The 20,692-nt window shown below is 43.9% G+C and overlaps 1 protein-coding gene across 1 annotated transcript in view; it reads left to right on the top strand.

The window, feature by feature from the left end:
- LOC145977773 (arylsulfatase B-like) overlaps positions 1 to 20,692 on the top strand; it is a 135,078-nt gene that overhangs the window by 73,450 nt on the left and 40,936 nt on the right. Inside the window, exon 4 of the mRNA XM_083110090.1 lies at positions 19,263 to 19,521. Within this exon, the coding sequence (XP_082966216.1) occupies positions 19,263 to 19,521 (259 nt within the window). The remainder of the gene's footprint in view (positions 1 to 19,262; positions 19,522 to 20,692) is intronic.

Genomic DNA, 20,692 nt, shown 5'->3' with positions numbered 1-20,692 from the left:
GTGTTAGAGAGAAATTTAATTGTTTTTCACGATGTGTGTTATTTATATATACCGAAGATTATTTTTTTTCACGATGTGTGTTATTTATATATCAAGTTTTTTTTGACACGTATATATATTATTATTTTTTTTAACACAGGAAGAAAGTCCGTGCTTCGGAAAACGCGATGATGTGCGTAGTGATATCTTCCTTCTCCTGCATAGACTTGTACCAATCATCAGTATACCGTCTTCTTCCCTGCATCGCCTCGTTTAGTTTGTCCGACCTCTCGTTCAATTTTTCCCCTGCAGCCGAAAGCAGAATGTTGAGATCACCGCACCTCAGGCCGCTGATCTCCCGAAGAAGGTCCTTGAGAACCATTTCACAAGGGATGCGAAATTCCGGCGTTGTTCTTGCTATGATTACAAGTTTATTAACATCTCCGTTAACTACCTTTTTGAATATTTTAGATAGTAGCTCGGGTGGCAAATCGGTTATGTGAGACATGTTGTTTTTTTTTTACTGTATGTTATTTATATACCCCACCCCAATTTTTGTTTCGTGTTCATGGCGATGGTGGTACCCAGTGCGGCGACCCGTTCACCCAACGATGCGTCTCTGCTCACGAACCTTTCGAAAGCTGCGTGCTCTAACTTTCTGTCTGCTTCGTGACGTGCATTCAGATCCGTCTGCGTGGTGTTGTAGGCGATGTCGTGATCTTTGCATGCGGCATCCAACGGATTCACACCCTTGTCTCCTTTCTCCAATCTTTTCTCGAGTTTGGTACCCGGTCCGCAGTACTGGTAGCCAGGTAGATGCATCTCGAAAGGTAACTTGTTGATGATGTCGTTCACGAGTCCCTTTCCTTCGGCCACGTTCCAAAATTTCGGAGGCAGCGTGTTGATGATTTTAATCAGGTAACCTATGCCCTTGTCGTGGTTCACGATGAAGTTGGAAAGTTTCGTGCTGATCATGTCCACGAAGCCAACCTTCTCGTTGTAGAAATTACGGTTGCCTGCATTCTCTTCGCCGGCTATCACCAACAATCGGTCCACGAGTTTCCTCACGTCGTCCACCCAAACGAATTCTTTGGGTAATGTGTTGTAGCGTTTGACGCCGCTGCCTGTTTTGACCTGGTTCCAAATCGGTTTGATGAGATTCCTGTACTTCTCGCCGCTGCTCGATTTCACCCTATTCTGCGAGGCGTCGTTGTTCTGGTACAAGGCATCCGTCATGATCAGAATTTCCTTGTAACTTTGGTAATCTTCGTCGGTGTAATCTTTCGGCTGCTTTTTGGCGACGAGTTCCCACAGTCCCACCGTACCCGGATACCTGTTCCAACTATCCTTGTCGCCTAAATTGACTTTAATGTCGTTGCCTTCGAAGGTCACCTTCGATTTCCCAATCTTCCACACCACACCGCCGCCTTCGCTGGTTTCCATGCTGGGATACAATCCGAACACTTCATCCTTGTCGAATTTCCCCGTGCTCAGGTAGTCTCGTGCCAAAGGTCCCAACTCGATTTTATCCGAAGACGACGTGCTGCCTATGGCTCGACGTCGTGCAGGTGCATCCTTCAGTTCGAACGGTGTCGAAGGAATGCTTGAAATGGGCGTGGGTACGGCGTAACTTTTAGCTGCGAGCGGTACGAGTTCATTAATCAAATTTTTATTTTGTTCCGTGACACTTTTAATTTCTTTACCTAGACTGCTGATGGCATCGATCACGGGTTGATCCTGACGTTTCTTCTCTTCGTAGAATCCGCGATTCTCGGATTTCCAACCTTTGAAGCGTTTCGCGAGGTAATCGCGAAGCTTGAGATTTTCGTCTTCGATTTTTCGTTTCGTCATGACGTTATTTATACACGTCGTTTCTCACAACGTTGCAACGTTTAGAAAGTCGTTGATTTTGTTTTTGTATTTTCCGTCGTTGGGTTTCCTCGTCATGTCGATCGTCACAAATCCGAAATCATCACCGTTCCAGCAAGTAGAGCAGCCTTCCGAAAATTGATTGTAGTTCATGTCTCCGCCTACGTAGTCATCGTACGCATGCTTGAGGTTGGTGTGATCTTGACGAAACAAACATATGAAATTGGCGTTGTCGCGCACTAACTGCTTTGGAATTTTGGAAAACGTTTGAGCCAGGTAAAAACAATCCATTCCTTTGTGACGACCTTGCGTGAAAAAGTTGCGAATTTCATTTTGATTTTCCAGGATGGCGTCGTCGAACACGACGACTGAATTTTCACGACAATCGTCGAGTGGTTTTATTTCCGAAGCGAACGTTGCAATGTCCAGACCATCGTACACTTTCATCAGTTGCTGGTATTTGGATTGTTCCAAACTTTTCGAGAACACGTACAGGTGCCTGTTCTTCCAATCTAACCAATTCGGTGCGAGGAGAAAATTGTCCACGAGCAGTGTTGTTTTCCCACACCCCGAAGGACCTACGATCAGACAGCGGATGCTGTCGGGAAGCAACTCGCCGTTCTTTTTTTTTCTCGTTTGACTTTCCGGATCCGGTAGACGCTTCACCACGTTCCACGTACTCACAAGATCACTTCGTCCGCGTCGATCCAACTCTTTTCCGGAAGTCCCAGCCATTTGACAAACAGTTTGTCACCTTTCCTACGCAATACTTTCTCGATGAGGTACGTGTCGGGGTGTTTTGTTTTAGAGAGTTCCTCTTCGTAAAATCTTCCTTTCAAAATCTCGTCGCTACTATCTTTTATTATATACGTGTGTCGGTTTCCGGGTAGAACTCGAACCACGGTAAAAAGTTCCGTGCTCCAATTTTTTGTGAATCCCTTCTCGAAGGTGCGTTTGAATTTGCTGATCCTCACCCGGTCTCCAATTTTGTATTTAGCTTTTTTTGTCGTGGGTGTGTACTTTGGACAGTAAACTGTAGAAATTAAACGCTGCTCGTCAGACTTGGTAACGTCGGCTGGCTTCATGCCTATCGTTCTGTGTACCGTATCATTATAGGTGTCGACGAGTTCCGGCAGGATGTCGACCCATTTGTAATTTCCCCGAAGCGTGAATCGTTTCCACATGTGTGTTTTCAAGGTTCGATTGAATCTTTCCACGATGCTGGCTTTGATGTGGCTGAAGGTCGAATAATGTCGAATCTTGTGTTTTTGAATAAATTTTTGGAATACGGCGTTGTAAAATTCTTTACCGTTGTCCGTTTGCAGAAACCGTGGTCGTCTGCCACCGCTTTCGCGAAAAATTAATTTGAATGCTTCCGTGACGCATGTCCCTGTTTTGGCTTTCAAAGGTAGAGCCCATGCGAATTTCGAAAACGTGTCTATGACGGTGAGAAGGTACTTGTTGCCCTTGTTCAATTTATGCACGTTTTTCAAATTGCCGCTACTCATCTCCACGAGGTCACTTTGCCAGAGGTCGTCGATGCCCTTGGTTACCACAGCCAAACGTTCGTAGTTACGGCGTGCAGGTTTATGCAATTCTTCGACGATGGCTTGCCTAGACATTTTTTTAGAGATTACGTTTCAAGAGAAGCACAAGCGTGATGGGATTCAAAGAGGGTGGCACTTCGCTCGTGTTTTGAATGATCAGCTTATCGCCGGCACTCACGTCGAAAACGGTGAGATCTTCGTCTTCGTGTATTTCATATATGTTGCGCGTTTCGTTCCAACGTGCCAGAGGAATGTTTCCTGCTTTCTGGACACCACGATTCGATATTAAAGTCATGGTAGGAACGCTAGCTTTTCTACCGTGAGACCAGTACGAAAATTCGTTTATCTGAATCGTGCCATCGAGGAGAAACTTGTAGTACGGATGATAAGGATGCAACATGTACAGTTTGTTACCTTCGACGAACGTGGAGATTCTCTGTTGATTGGGTACGCTGTTGATTTCGATGGCTTGCAGAAAATGCAGTTTAGCGAATTTAGTGTCGACGCCGAGCAGATTACTGTGAACTTGTCCGAGTTTATTTTCGATGGGCAGCAAATGCTCGACTATAGTATCCGTTACGACAGAAAACGACGGTTTGATTTTCACTTCCACGTTCAATTGCTTGTAGTTTTCGTTGAGTTCTTGCAACTTGGCACCGAAAGAGGCCAGCGTCGATTCCTGCGTGGATTCCAGCACTCCAACTTGATCTCTGATGTTGACGACGATGTTCTGAAGGTTCTCGACTTGATTCAATTTCGAGCTCTTCTCGGTAAGATCGTTCACGATGCTTCGCATCTCTGTAAACTGCGTGTGAAGGTCGGCGACGCTCTGCGAAGTGGGCAGCGTCGACACCAGCGAACTAATTTCGTCTCGAATCTGTTCCACGTTCGCCGTTTCCGTTTCCAGTCGTTTCAGCATTCGAGATATGTTTCTTTTCAAAGCGTGCAATTCTTTGGAGGTGGGGAGATTGGCCACTTTACTCTCGAGATCGCTCAATGAACTTTTGATGTCGCTCGAATCGGATAGTGCCGTCACCGCCGTTTTCAATTTTTCCAAATCTTCGCTCGAAGGCACGCTCGTCCGTAACGATTCCAAGTCACCCTGTATGTTGTCAAGTACGTGATGAAAATGAGCGAGATTGGATTCAACGTTCAAATTTTCTAAATATTCGATCTTCTGCTGAACCGTGCTCAACGTGTCTTGAATGCTTGTCAACGCTCTCGCTTCGGCGTGAATATTTTTAATTTCTTCGTTGATCAATTCCAAGGACGCCTGAAGCGTAGCGATGGTGGTTTGAATGTGTTCGAAATCTTGATAGGCCTCCAATTGAATTTTTATGTTCGCGACGCTTTTACCGATGACCTGCAGTTCGTCCGACGATGGTAGGTTCGTCATTGTATCTTCCAAAGTCTGCAACTTGGATTTAATTTCTTCCAACGTGCTGGTGAATTCTTCTTGTAATTTGGAAACGACGACATGCAAGCGTTCTGCGTCTATATCGTTCACGGCGGTTTGAAGTTCGGAGAAATTCTTTTCTATTGCGGAAGTTCGTTCTTCGATTTCGAGTTTCAATTTTTCCAAATCTTCATTTTTCGATTGAAATTGCTGTAATTTGACCAAATCATTTTGAAGCGAATCCACGCTCAACTGTATATTTTGAACGTTGTCGTAAGAAGGTACGTCGACATAATTTTTTATCAGCGTCTTCAGTTCGGAATCGATTTTCAGAATGGGGTCGAGACATTGCGTTTGGAGCGTAGCGATTTCCGACTCTAAACTTTTGTTTAAGGTTTCCTGCAAAGCGATCAAATCGGTCCTCAACTTCTTAACTCGAATGTCCAACATGAGAATCTCTTCTGCGTGGTCCACACGCTTGGTGTTGCCGAAAATGTCGTTAGGCATTTTTGGTTAACGGTTATTTATAATAGGATAGACGATTCGTAATTCTACGAAGAGAGGAATAAGTTTGTCGTAATCTCCGAGGAGTTCCATGTAAAGATAATCTCCTGCGGACACATCGTACGTAATGTTAGAAAGCATCTTGTCGTGCTTGATTCGAAAAATGTTTTGCCGGTAGAAATTTTGATTTCGCCTGCGTTTTCCGGATTCACGGTGATTTGAAGTTTCCCGTCGATCGGAATTTCGTAGAAATGTAAATTGTTATTACAAACGTAAAACATCTTGCCCACATCGTCATTCAGTTTCGTCCAAATGCTGTTGAGGTGAATGATCAACAGACCGTTGAGTTTAGGTAACACGGAAGGTAGGACTTCATGATCTGGTATGGTTTCCATAATGATCTGTTTTTTGAAACCGAACAAATTCATAGGCATGCTGGTTATTTAAGAATACGGTCAATGTTTTTTTTTTGTAATAACTAACAACATGATTATTTTTTTTGTTTTGTTTTGTTTTTATGAATCTTCTGTTGAAGATGGGCATATGTTGCAGGTTTTGCTTTCTGCTAAGCGATAGTGCCCCCACGGCAATGTGTGAATACCACACTTGAGGACGCACCTCTTATCGTCGTTGGGATCCAGCGCAATTTTTCTAACTTTGTTTGTGGTCAACACATGGTCGACGCTCTGGATGCGCTGTTCTTCTCTTAGAACCGACGACCTGGTCTTGAGGCAATCGACAAAGTCCTCGAATGCGAGATGCTCCCGAACCACCTGTCTGCCGACACCCTTGGCCTTCTTGGTAACGCTGCCCTCGGCTTTGATGGCATAGGCCTTGGCGCGAAGACCTGCAAACTCGAGAATTACATCACCGTCCTTCTCGTCTTTGAGTTTGCCAGGTACTTTTTTGTTTCGGGGCAGGATGCCGTACTGGTTCGGCTGGGGATAGCCCGAGGTGTCGAAGAGGTTAACCAAAGCTGGTACCGTGACTATATCCCTGTATGCATCGGCTGAGTGGACGTGGTACACCAAGCTGTCCGTGTCCGTGTAGAGAAGCGAGATGTTGTGGCTATAATGTGGACGTAATATGTCGTAGTACGTCTCGAACATGTGCAGCTTGCTCAGGTCTAATACTGAGGCACCAACATAAATTGGCTTGTCGAGTTTTACCTCACTCTTCCTCATATGCACCAGAGCAAGCTGCTCGTTATAAATGGTCCTCGATTTAAATACTGGGTTTGCTACGAGCCTGCGACATTGTGCTTTGCTCGTTACCAATTTTATGTCCATGCGATTCCGTACATTCTCCATAGTTTTGCCAAACACCGCATTATTCATTAACTTGAAGAAATCGCGATCGAAATCAGAAGTGGCGACTGTGCGATGTTCGGTGTTGAGCTCGATGTATGGCTTCAACCATGGAGAATGCTCGAACTTGAGGATGTGGTGAACTGCGTGGACCGCGACCCCTCGCTGCATCAACCACCGGAGATTCTGGTAGTGTAGGACATAACGCTCTTTGGACTCGAAGTCCATGACGAGCTTCTTCTGGTTGGAATCGGGTGGACACTTCAACTCGGGTGCAGGGGGAAGATCACAGAACAAATCCTGCAGCTTCTCGGAGAACTCAAGGTCCACCTCGGCGAAGAACCCATGTTCCGAATCGTCGAAGTTTTCGATGTCGAAGTTGGAAGGGTCAGCCCACTCGAAGCCTCTAAAGGGGAGTGGCTGCATCATGGAGTGTCCGTAGAGGTTATTGACGTCCGTGTACATGATGTAGCTGGACGGTTGTGAGGGGTCGTAACCGGTGGACATGTGGTGATTGTTGGCGCGCGAGTGTCGCTGCGACACCTGGACCATTCCACCCCGCACGGCGCGTTCTACAAACAGCATCATGTCCACGTCCGAAAGAAGCTCCAGCTCGATCTTCGTCACCAGAAACATGGCCGACCACGCCAGTCCGGGGAGACTGTAGAAGTATGCAGGGTCCAGCTGGTAGATGGTCTTCGCAGTCGCACGGAACGTCTGGAACACGTCGGCGAGGAGTGTCACATCAAGTCTGAGGTAGGCGTCGTGGTAGTCCCCGAGAGTTCGACAGCCCAGCTCGCGCCACATGGACTGGGCGTGGTGATATTCCTCGTCGGTGATGTTCGAGCCTCGCAGCTTGCTGTAGAAGTTTGCTCGAGGAGGTAGCGACGTCTCTGCGAACTTGGTAGGGTCTGTGACGTATTCGTAGGGGTAGACACCCTTACGCCTGAAGAGACCTGCGTCCAAGTTCGGAAAGTTCGCGGAGGTGATGAGCATTTGCTCGTCGCTAAGCTTCCCTGCGAGAGCATCGAGGCTGGCCGGGAGGAACCTCAGAGAGTCGAGGAAGCGAAGCTCGACGGTAGAGTGTGTTCCTGAGATTCGCACCCACTTGCTCACACTGATGTAACGCTCCTCGTTCTGCGCCAGGACGTTGATTCGCATGTCGTCGTACCCAAAGTGAGGCACCAGATGGTGGAAGTCGTATCCCGAGCCATTATGAAAAAACACAGGGATGAAGCGCGGGTCCCGGGCCATGAGGTTGCATCCGTTGCACCATGGACCAACATACCTACCGTTAAAATGATCATGGTGTTGGACTTTACGATTGTTGGCGGTGTACTTCTTGACGCAGACAGGGCAAGCGATGGCCTCGTCGTGTGTACGCTGATCGTCGGGAGACAGTGGGAGCATAGACTTGGGGGCCAACAGTACCTTCCCTATCTCGTTGGCCTCGACAACCATCCTCTCGAGGAAGTGTTTGGCGGCGTCGGGACCACGGTACACGTAGGGCTCGGGGGCAATGTGCTGGTCACGTCGCACCACAACGTATGCATAACTCGAAGCCTCGTGGAGTTGGTAAGGGGTGGTGGAGGAAACTTCAGGGTCGGGATCGCAAGTGGACAGGGGTTTGAGGAAGGCTTCGAAATCCGCGATGATGATAGCGGGGTGCTCCACCATAGCACCGTGCATGTGGAAACGCTCCACGGTGCCAGGTTTGGGCAAGACTGCCACCCCAGGCTCGTTGGCATTGCAGTAGATCTTGTGGCTGGCAAGCTTCTCGACAGCGATGTTGGGACCTTTGATGTGCTGATAATCCTGCTGTTTTTGATTGTCAAAAGTTGACAAGCACCTGCGACAAACTTCTATGTGGTGTTCGTGTTTGCTTGTTTGGCTCGACACCAACCGGGAGAGGGAACGGATAAGAGTGTAGTGGTGATGGGTCTCGTTCTTGATGAGCAGAAGGTGAATTTCCTGCGCACCATCATCCTCTACGTCGCTCACGCAAATAGGGTACACCGCATTTTCGTCAGTGAGACCGTAAACGTTGATGGCCAGCCGCGCACGAGCCTCAAACTTTCGAATGTCCGTGACCTCTACCGGGTAGTCGATCCCAGCCATCGCAACTTCCAGCTCTGCCTCATAGGGTAGGTAGTGGTTAACTCGGTGTGGTTGGTTTTTCCAGTGGACAGGGTGTAATGCTGCAAGCACCGACCATACGAAGCACTTGGCGTCACTGTTCTGAATGTTCAGGACGGCCCTTTTTGCCGCAATGGTAGGTGGTAAGGGGACGTAGCTGGAGGCGGAGAGAGGTATGAACTTGCAAAGTTTGACGCACAGTTCGTGAGGCTCGCCACACAGCGAACCCCCCGAGCCTTTAGCTTGATGTTCCTCCTGTTTCGCCACCAGCTCATCGGTAAACTGGTTGTAGATGACCTCGAGGTTGTCGATATCCGCCAGATGCAGCGTCTTCGCCTTGGTGTTGTGGCAGAAGCTGTAAATTTCATCAGACGGCTTCTTGTACTGGCAACGTAGCGATGCGTAGAATTTGGTGGAGTACGTAGCCAGTGCATCGCCGAGGATGGAAATGATTTTGGCTTGCACGTTCTCCAAAAAGCTACGCACGTCGCATGAGCCCTCCGAAGTGATGACAAAGTCCTCTAACAACCGCTCGAAAGCAGTCTGGTTCGCTTTCGCCACAGGCTTGACGCGTTTCGTGGGTGGTGCATTGATGGAGGCTGCTTCTGCCTTCCTCTTGGTCGAGCTGGTCGACGGTTGGGGAACAGGTGCTCCGACGACAACTTTGCATGATGTTATATGCCTCTTCAAATTATTAATGGTAATAGGTATACCGCACCTGGGACATGATTTTTTAGCGGTTACACGCTTACCAGGTGCACAGGTACGACAATGTCTTGCAAAATGTGCGCTTGATATGGTTATCTTGCACACAGGGCAACTTTTCTCAGATTGCATTTTTTTGGGGGGATATGTTTATTTATATGTGATCTGTTGGTGGTAGAGTGTTTACAAAAAAATGCCTTACGGGAAAAATTTTGTAGGCTATTTCTAATTAGTATTAGTTTGAGGGTTTATTTATATATGGGTGGCGTTGTTTTCCTCAAATATGTGCTTTAATCAACTCTGTAAAAAAATTAAAAAAAATATATAAGAAAAATATGATTGTAGATAGAAAAAAAACACGTGAAACTCTACAGAGGTGCGGTAATCTATAACCGCAGCCATTAGAAAACTTTTACATTTTTGGTTGGGCACCACGCACCCTGGCGAGGTTATAGGGGCCAGGCATCCTAAAAACAACAATTATTATTTTGTTTGTTTGTTTGTGTTACAATACATATGCGCGCGCGTGTGTGCATGTATGTGTGTGTGTGTGTGTGTGTGTATGTGGCACATCGTTCCCCCCGAGAGAGAGAGGTTTACAAAGGTCGCGATATACAAACATTGGCCCCCGGGAGTTGGAAAATTACGATATGGCGCATTCGCTCATTACTGTTCCCAGCTATAAGTTTTTCTCTCTCTCTCTAGCCCCTTGCCAAGTAAAAAAAATATAGGTAGGAGTTGGTAACACTGCGAGAAAATAGAGATCATGCCTTACAAGAAAAAACCATTAAGGCGATTTTTATTTGATGACGTTGAACCCGTGTAGTGTTCCCATCCATCCATCTCTCTCTTTTACGGCAGTGCCGGCTCTCTTTGTTTAGTATATGTAGGTTGGCAAAAATTGCTTTATGCACTGTAAAGCAAACCTCAAGCAAAATTGCCAGCCCCTTGCTTTAGGTTAGGTTAGACAAAAAAAGCTGTAGGTAGGCTGTCGGCTGTTTAACTCTTCCCTCTCTCTCTTCTCTCTCTTATTTTGTAAAAGGCTATGGCAAAAATACCAGTAGGTTGGCAACCTTGCTTTAGGTTACGTTAGACCAAAAACTTTGGTGATTTTTTCGAGTAAGATGTTGGTAATACTGTGTCCGAAAATAGGGGGGGGGTTATGCCTTACAAGAGCAAACCATTAAAGCAAGCCCCACCGAGCTTTACTTTCGGGTGTAGTGTTGCCAACACTGCGAAAAAAAGTTGCCTGCTCCTTGCTTTAGGTTAGGTTACCCCAAAAACCTTGGTGATTTTTTCGAGTGAGAAGCTGGCAACACTGCGAGAAAAAGGTTGCCAGCTCCTTGCTTTAGGTTAGGTTACCCCAAAAACCTTGGTGATTTTTTCAAGTAAGAAGCTGGCAACACTGCGCCATCAAATAGAGCTCATGCCTTACGAGAAAAATCCATTAAGGCAAGCTCACCACTTCAGCTCACCACAAGAGGTTGGTCAACCGGCTTAATTGGACTACTGTCAAAAAAAATGTAGATGTCAAAAAAAAAATTGGCGTGGAAAAATTTTTTATCGTCAAAAAAATTTGTCTCGTCAAAAAAAAAAGTTGACGTCAGAAAAAAAAATTGTCTTATCGTAAAAATTTTTTATCGTCAAAAAAAATTTGTCGTCAAAAAAAAAGTTGACGTGGACATCGTCAGAAAAAAAAGTTGCCTTGCCTTATCGTAAAAAATTTTTATCGTCAAAAAAAATTGTCAAAAAAAAGTTGACGTGGAAAAATTATCATCGTGAGAAAAAAGTTGCCTTGCCTTATCGTAAAAAATTTTTATCGTCAAAAAAAAAATTGTTGTAAAAAAAAAGTTGACGTGGAAAATTATCATCGTCAGAAAAAAAAAGTTGCCTTATCGTAAAAATTTTTTATCGTCAAAAAAAATATACATGTCAAAAAAATATACGTGTCAAAAAAAATGTACAAGACAAAAAAATGTACGTGCCAAAAAAATGTACAAGTCAAAACAAAAAAAACTTGATATATAAATAACACACATCGTGAAAAAAAAATCTACGAGATCTCAAAAAAAAATTCTTCGGTATATATAAATAACACATTGTGAAAAATTAAAATTCTGTAACACACACACCCTGAAATTTCTCTTCGATATGACGACTGAAAAAAAATGACTGATCTCCAAGCATTAAAACAAATGCTCAATTTGTCAGTCGAGTATGTAAAAATTCAGGAATTGGAAGTCGACAAACCTTACACGATAACTTTCGGTTCAATCGTTTCTACCCAGTATGGTCCCAAGGTGCGTCTGTTGCTCGACGGACAATACAGTCTATTTTTACCAGATCGATACGCTAACATGTTATCGGACGAGAAGCTATCTATCTTAATCGAGAACAAAACTCGAATCGTGTACAAGGGGACAAAGGAACTTCTTGGTAAGAAAACGAAGCACGTAATAGAATTTGTTTAATCACGGACACCCCCGGAATATATATATATAAATAACATACCATGAAAAATATGACAACTTGTCTAACTCAACTTCCTCCCGAAGTGTTGCACAAAATATTTACGTTCACGTTCGACGGGGATGTAACTAAACTCATAGACTTGTGTAAAGTAACGCCAGAATTTCGTTCACCGTGCAAAATGATTTTCATGGATCACCTCCGAGAAATAAGCGGAATGAAAAAAATGTTCCGATCCGCAGAGACTCTCTTTCGAGCCGCAAACAAAAAAATTGACGATAAATTAGACGAGCTGCACGAGTGTAGGCAGGGGAGAAGAAGATTTAGCGAAGAATGGTACGCGTCGAACATTGAAACTGACGATCTTGTAAACCACATGATAGCATTAGGCGAAGCAAAAACTTTTTTTCTTTCCCAGAATACATATATATAAATAACACATCGCCACAGTTTGTTTTGAGTGAGACGATATAAATAACACATACCTTGAAAAAAAAAAATTACACGAGACAAAAAAAATCTCAGAACATTTATATATATAAATAACATACCGTGAAAAAAAAACATGAAGCCCAAGGGTGTCGTGTACCAGATACCATACTCCAATCTGAAAACGCTGGGTGCCCTCGATGGGTTACTCACCAAGAAACAACGCGAGAAGAAACGTTCTTGCTTGTCGAAAGGACACGGAATGAAATTACTTCTCAGCACACCTCAATTGAGACGCTTGCAGCGTTCGCGGAAACAGCAAAAGATCGGAGGTTTCATATTCAGCATCCCGGCCATCCTGGCAGCATTGGGGGCCGTTGGAAGTTTGGCCGGCGGAAGCGCCGCCATCGCGAAAACCGTCATCGACTCGAAGAAGAACAAGGCGGAATTGGAAGAACAGAAACGTCACAACCTGGCCATGGAGAAGAAAGGGGGGAAGGGAGTGATGAAAAAGTTTAAAAAAAAAGAAACAGCAGCACTCACCAACCGAGACATTGAATCTCTGATCGAACCATTACGAATCAAACACTTCAGAGGCGTTTTCATGTCCGACTCGCTACCTTCAACCGTTAAAAATAGAGAATGCGGAGTAGTCAACTTGGACGGTCAAGAAAATCCAGGCACGCATTGGATATGTTACCACAAAAACGACAACAACAAAGCATTCGTTTTCGATTCTTTCGGAGGTGTTCCACCTACAAATTTAGTCCGTTATCTGAAAACGAACAAAACCTCTATATACTACAACGACGAACGAATTCAAAATTTCGGAGACGTGAACTGCGGTCATCTCTGCCTCTCCGTGCTCGCGTTTCTCTCTAAAATAAATAAGCCTACGATCGAAGATTTCCAGAAAGCATTGTGGAACCTCAAACATCATCACCAGGATGGGCGTGTTCCATCTCACGAGCGAATCTTCGATCTTGAAACTCACGCTGCACGACGACATCGTCTATCCTAAATCCGTAGCTCTGCGTGCATTCTACAGCATGTACCTCATGCCTAACGTCACGCATCACAACAACAAAATTAGCGTCGGAAGCGAACACATCGTCGTCACGCCAGGTCAATACAACCTTTCCACTTTGCAAGCTCAATTACCCAAAGGCACGTACCTTTCTCAAAATTCGGTCACGCACAGAGTGGAAACCGTGTCCGCTACGGAGACCGTGGACCTGGGCACCATGGGAGAACTTTTAGGTTTCGAGAACGATCACCCAAAACTCGAAGCTGGCATCAAGCACGTAGCAACCAACATTCCTAAATTCTTGGCCATAGAGACTCTGAACGTACACTGCAACGTAGCGGAAGGCATGATCACGAAATCCTCGGACGGATTATTAGGAAGTCACAAGCAGACGGGAATCATCGCCACTTTCAAACCCAGTTCCGAATTCATGGAACCGATCATCTACACACCCTCTTCGCCGATCTATTTTCCAGTATGTCGCAACCGCATAGACGACATAGAGTTGGTGGTGACGAACGAGAAAGGAGACGTGGTGGATTTCGCAGGTGCAACGACCACTGCCATCGTGGAGATCAACGTATAATAAATAACCATACACACATCATGGAGCAAATCGAAAGTTACGAGTTGCAATCTTTTCCTCCCAACCGTCGCACGTTCGCCAATCTCAACGAAGCGAACAGGGAGATCGAATACGACGTGGACGTAGGCGACGGGTTCGTTCATCCTCACAGAGCGGACCTCTACCTTCAATTCGACGTGGTGAAGAAGGAAAGCGGAGATGCGTTTCCCGCAGCAGCAAACTTGATACTCGTGGACAACTTCGTGCCTCACCTGTTCTCGCAGGTGGAGGTGAGGAAACACAACACCATCATCGACAGAATCGATTATCCAGGCATCACGTCGACGGCAGTGGGAACTTTGAAATTATCCAAAACGGACGCAGCATACTATCAGGCCGGGGGATTCGAAGCGGGAACGAAAATATCGACGAGAAGTCACACGGTGCTCTTTCCCATGCGTCTGCTTCCGGGATTCTTCTCGGACTACAAGGAGATCATGTGGAAGGGAGGACTGAGGATCACGTTTCGAAGAGCGGCCAACGACAACGACGCACTGATGCGATACGCTACTTTGGGTCCGGACGGCACCACGCCGATAGCCAACACTTTACCCGAAGCAGCCAAATGCGTCATCCGGAGCATGGAGTTGAGAATGCCGGTGGTGGAATACGAAACAAATTACGCCCTCAAGTACAAAGCGGAGATCTTGAAAAGTCCGCAGGTGCCGATTCACTTTCACGGTTACCAGTGCGTGCAGAAGATGGCGTCGGGAAGTCACATGGAATTCGACGTGACGACGCAGTTCAACAACATACAGTTCGACATGCCAGATTTCGTCGTAGTGCTCTTTCAGACCGGGAGGGACAAGAATCAGGAAAAAGATTCCAGCAAGTTCGACGACTGCAAGATCAAGAACGTTTATCTGAAGAACGGTAGGAACGAAGTGTTCCCGCGCGAGAATTACAACCTCGACATGACCAAAAACGATTACCTCAAACTTTACGAAGCGTTCTCGGCTTACAAATGCGTAACGGAGGGAAGCGTGGACATGTACTACACGCCCAGCGAATTCAAAGCACGCAGACCCATGACCGTCATCAACACGACGAAGAGGAAGCAGGTGGTGGTCAACGATCGCACCAACATCAAGGTCGTCTGCGAGTTCCACGATGCCTTGCCCGAGGATACTCTATGCAGCGTCATCCTGATCGCAGAGAAGTCCTTCGCGTACGACGTGAAGAACGAGAGGGTGACGGAACAGTTTTAAAAAATAATTCGTAAAAATAATTGCCACATACTAAAAAAAAAAATCAACAAGGTTATATAAAATGCAATGTAAGTTAGTTCGGTGCGCAAATAAAAAAAAATAATGATAACTCGTGAAACTCTGAGGCAAATGGCTTCGATAGCCATGACCATTATAGAACTTTTGTGTTGTGGGCACCACGCACGCACCCCCTCCCCCTCTCTCTATGGCTGGGGATATAATTTTTTTTTTCTATTTTGTTAGGGTCTTAACAAAAATAATAATTTTGATTATCACACATACACACCGCAGAAGATCACACACATGAGGGTTGTTTTTTTTTAAAAAAAAAAAAACATCGTAGCAGGTTACGCTGAGAGCACACAAGGTCGTAGTGTAGATTACACTGAGGGACCTTTTACAGTAAGAGGAGACAGCAGACTCTCATAGGAAAATGTCGTAAGTCATTTCAAAAGTGTGTAGGTCAAAGGAGCATAAGAGCAGGAGGAGCTTAAAAAAGTGATGCCAGAGCTTTTTTTTTTCTGTTCATTTTTGTTTGGGGGTTGGCAACACCGAACCTCACTTAAGGGCGCAGAACTCTCTAAAGTCCACTACACATCGTTCCCGAGAGAGGTTTACAAAAGGTCACGATATATAAACACGCTGTGAAACATCGTCAGCGCAATAAATGAGGCGCGGAACGTGAAGAAAAGGTGAGAGTTTTTTTTTTTTTTTTTGAGATTTTTTGGTGATCCTCAAATGAGTAAAGTGAGTATTTGATCTTTTGGTGCTGTTTTCTTCGCTGCGAAACATCGTCAGCGCAATAAATGAGGCGCGGAACGTGGAGAGAAAGTGAGTTTTTGAGGGTTTTTTGATCCTCACTTGATGACGTTCAAACGGTCCATTATCACTACTAGCACGTAGAGGCTCTCGTGTAGTTTAGCACAAAGAAAGGATAGGTTAAGTTATATCACGTAAGATCGTGGCGTTCGTACCAAGTGTGAGCGGGAAAAAAGGGAAAAATGGGAAATTTTGCTAAAACATCGCTAAGCGCTAAAACGTCGACAAAAAATTGTCAAAATATGTCAAAAACTGATTTTCAATTGATAAAAAAGAGCATTCGTACCAAGTGTGAGTGGGAAAAAAATTAGATGCGGTGAAAATTGCACTGAAAAGTCGTCAAACGCTATGAAATCAACAAAAAAATCGTCAAAATATGCTACCACTGAGGTTAAATCCATAAAAAAAGAGGGCTCGTACCAAGTGTGACTTTGAAACAATCCAATTACACTACTGTAGGACCAGGTGGAGATGCTTTGTTGATGCCCTATGTTCCACAGGGAACAACACGAATTAAGTCAAGTAAGTCACCATGTTGGAGAATGACGTAGTAACAAAAAAAAGTTCAAAGTTTTTTTCCTTAACGTGAAATATTTATACTTTAACGACGACGTGGGAAGATTAAAAGTTTGTCTGCGGAAAGTAAAATTGGCGCATTCGATAAGAGTATGCCGAACACTTAAAAAACATGGCATACACGACATATTGGAGAGTCTATGACTACTGTGTCCAATGTGAAGCAGAGTTAAAATTACATCTTCGGAAGAACAAACATTCTACAATGGTATTCCGCACCCGCCCCTTTTTCACATTGTTAGCTACGGCATTTATGTTAATAGTGGAACATTTTACATCACTGTACTTTGTAGCAAGACTAGCAAAGAGGACTGGACTGGCAGGACAAAATGATACTAAAAATGGAATTAGTTTTCACGTATTTATTGCATTTATTCTTCGAGACGACCAATGGCACCTACAGGGGGCACAGAGGGGCAATTGCCCCCCTCTATTTTTTAAATCTTACACAAAAAAAATGCATTTCGTAAAATTGTCTTCCTCGCTTTGCTCGCAACGTCTGCTTTTCTTGGTTTTATGAAGTTCAGAGCCGTAGCTAAGAGACGGCGGGATTCGGCCCTGATTCGAACAATCTAAATGAAAAAAATTGTAAAAGAGAATGCCATGCGTTCTACTAAATCAATATTGTTTTCAATTTGCAAAGATGTGGATCTAAAAATGTTCTTGCTTGCTTCACTCGCAATGCGGTTCTTTTCTGTAATGCATTGTAAGTTACCAGATAGAGAAGCGAGACCAACTATGTATATACTTCAGACTGTTGCTACTAAACAGTTTTGTCTTTAATTCATGAACAATTATGTTGAGGAAAAGGAGCGCGTACATTTCAGACACAATTTATATAATTGTTGCTGTTGGTTTATGAGGCGGATGAATTGATTATGTATGTATGCATTAAAAAAAATTTAAATAGATACACAATTTAGTGCTAACATGTTGCACATGAATTTTCTTATTTTACGTCTCTCTATGTTGCATATGTTTAAAACTTAATGTTGAACATGAAAGTTATGCATGTCATATGTATAGAAAGAATATGCATTTTCTGTCTTTAAAAATATAGTTTGTGTGCTTGTTTTCCATTATTTGGTAATGTGAAATTAAACGTGTTGAAAAATATTTCAAATAGTTTGTTCCAACACAAATGCATTAGCACCGACTTCTACCCCCTTTTTCTGTGATTTACGAGGATAATGTATTTTATACTGCAAGTACTATTAATATTATTACTGTTACTACCACCATCGCCACCAATGATAATAATAATAATTATTATTATTTATCCTGGTACTTGCCCTCCCCCCAAAGGCAAATATTCGTGGTTGCGCCTCTGTTAGGATCCCACTTTAAACTGTAGATGAAGTCCCGATTACACTTTCTGTGCATAAAATGGACTTTAAACAACAATTCAATTCAATCAACTGGCATATTGAAAGCTCTTGAAGGAACCTACTTCCATCTTTTACCAAGGCTCTCACAAAGTTTTGCATCAACCTAAGTTTAATAATGTAAAGAGGGGTGCGAAGAATGCACTTTGGATTTACCAGTGCCTCATATTTCACATTTCTTGATTTCCAGTGATATTATAATTACTGGAAATCAGTGGCGGCGATTGGGTTCCAAAACCGGGTGGGAGGGGGCAACGTGCCAAAACTGGGGGTGGGGGGCAAAATCAGTATATTTCCCTTTGTATATATGATTTAGCATAGTGCGGGGGCAAAAGTGGCAAAAAGTGGGGGGAAACTGCCCCCTCGCCCCCCTAATCTCCGCCACTGCTGCAAATACGTATTTTGGAAAGTGTTGATAATTTCGCAAACAATGAAACCCCTGGTTACGATCACATTTTCACTGCCGATTGTGAGAAGTATTAATTTTTACTCATTGGAGAGTACTTTGAATGGTATTGTTAAAAATTTTGGTCTAAATTATTAATATTTGTGCCTCTCTATTGTAATGGTTGTTTACTGTATTTTAACCTCATGTTATGTGCGGGAATAAGTCTCTCAGCACTGCTGAATAGCTCTGTTGCCACACTAATTATTTCTAGAGTTGGAAATATTCCAAGGCGGTCAGATATCCTTTTGGAGAAGTATACATTTACAAAAGCATACTCAGAAAATTATTTTCTCTCGTATGCAATATTTTAAAAAATAATAATTGAACGTACTTCTTCCATCACATAATAACCCACAGCTCTACAGCACCTTGACGGGCCTTGGCTTACCTACCGACTGCTGGTCTCCCTCCCACACTGTTCCGCCGTCACCTGTTATAGCGTGGAGGTCTCAGACCAGTGTTGGGGTGACGGGTGATCAGCCCGACGAACCCCCAGCCGTTATTGTAAGTCTTCTTGACCAGGTTACGCTCACTCACTCGGAGCTTCCCAATTTCCTCACGATGGTGGGTTGCCACCGGCCCTATACGTAGGCCGAATAAATTCCGACCAGAGCCGGATTCGAACCTACGCCGTCCCGCAGCGAACGATCTCAAGACGAGTGAACGCCTTAACCCACTCGACTACGGAGGAGGACTCTTCCATCACACCACGTGTCATGAAAGTGTTGAATTGTCAATGAGTTATGTAGAAATTCCAACCTCCAAAATGATCAAAATTGAACGCATAATCTTAATATTTGATTAACTGTGTTATTATTATTATTTTATAATAGGATGATCTGTATGGAAGAGGTCTAGACATGCGACGTGATCTGCTGCCTGAGTGGAACACACAAAACAATTACAGCACCCGCTTGTTTACACAGGAAGCTGTAAACACTATTCTACAACACAACACTGATCGTCCTTTGTTTCTCTACGTGCCCCACATAGCACCTCACGCTGGGAATAAGGATGACCCGTTGCAGGCACCAGCGAGCAAAGTTCTCATGTTTCCCCACATCAGGAACAAAGACAGGAGGATATATGCTGGTAAGTCACCCCCTCTCACCCTCCCTCTCTCTCTCTCTCTCTCTCTCTCTCTCTCTCTCTCTCTCTCTCTCTCTGCCTACTCTCCGTTTTCTCAGTGTTCCAATTAAACTTTATCAACTACATCAAATATCAATCAGTAGGTATCTATGATAATGTGTCAATGAAACTGACATACATAAAGGCCAGGAGGCATATATGCATATTTTTCACCCTAATGGTGTTGCATTTTCACAGAATAAAAAACTCCATATTGAAGTGATCCTGTTCCTGCAACGGTTTGTGATAATTAACATAAATTACACACTGAATTGTAATTATGTGGGTGAAATGTATAACTTTAGGTTGATATTCAATTTCCAGGTGAGGCCATGGTCCCCTCTCCGCCTTCTGAACGTCCATGATGAGCCAGGGGCGCCGACTTGTCAAAATTATTGAGGGGGGGGGCTCTGATCACTGAAATAAATAAATTAGTGACTCACTCTCTGCCTTTTTTAAGTTTTGGCCTCAGTGTTCAGAATTTCATAAAAGCCCGAATTCCTCAAAAATATCAAAATTTTTATTCACAGTTCGAATGCATAATATTAATTGTCCACGGATGGATATGACACAAGTTTCGTCAACCATAATAGCAAAATATTCCCGACTTTTAATATCTGCTACCACGGAGCGCAAAACAGATTTCCCTAATATATCAATGATTTCGTTTTGAATGTCATGTGAGATCCATTTCTAGAGAAAGCCACTGCCCTAGTTCATGCACATAGTCTTTTGAAACTCTTTTAGTAAAAATTTTAACAATACTCATAATTACGTACTTAGTATATAGTAATAAGTCATGTGTTTTGCTGTTTCTGGTCATAGCAGTCCCAAAGTTGATGGTTTAGTGGTCTGAGCCTCCCTCAAATTTGATGGTGTAGAACATTTCAAATGTGTATTTAATGTTAAGTTCATGTGGCACAGTGTGAGTGAACGAGTGAAAAATAATCGTTAGTTCTTATATTAGTTTTTGTGATGCATGTTTGTTGTCCGTGTTGATGGTTTTTTTTGTTTGTTTTAACAGGATTCGAATTCTTGAAGGGAGGGAAGAGAGGGTTAAGTTTTTCTAGAACATCACGCATTCCATGTTTATAAGTAATTACATTTTTAATAGAAAGCGTATCTTTTATCAATG

This window comes from Lepisma saccharinum, chromosome 1 (assembly GCF_977018435.1).
Source record: "Lepisma saccharinum chromosome 1, izLepSacc3.1, whole genome shotgun sequence".
Taxonomy (NCBI): domain Eukaryota; kingdom Metazoa; phylum Arthropoda; class Insecta; order Zygentoma; family Lepismatidae; genus Lepisma; species Lepisma saccharinum.
Note: the sequence above shows the minus strand (reverse complement) of the source record. Positions and strands in the feature narration are given on the sequence as shown.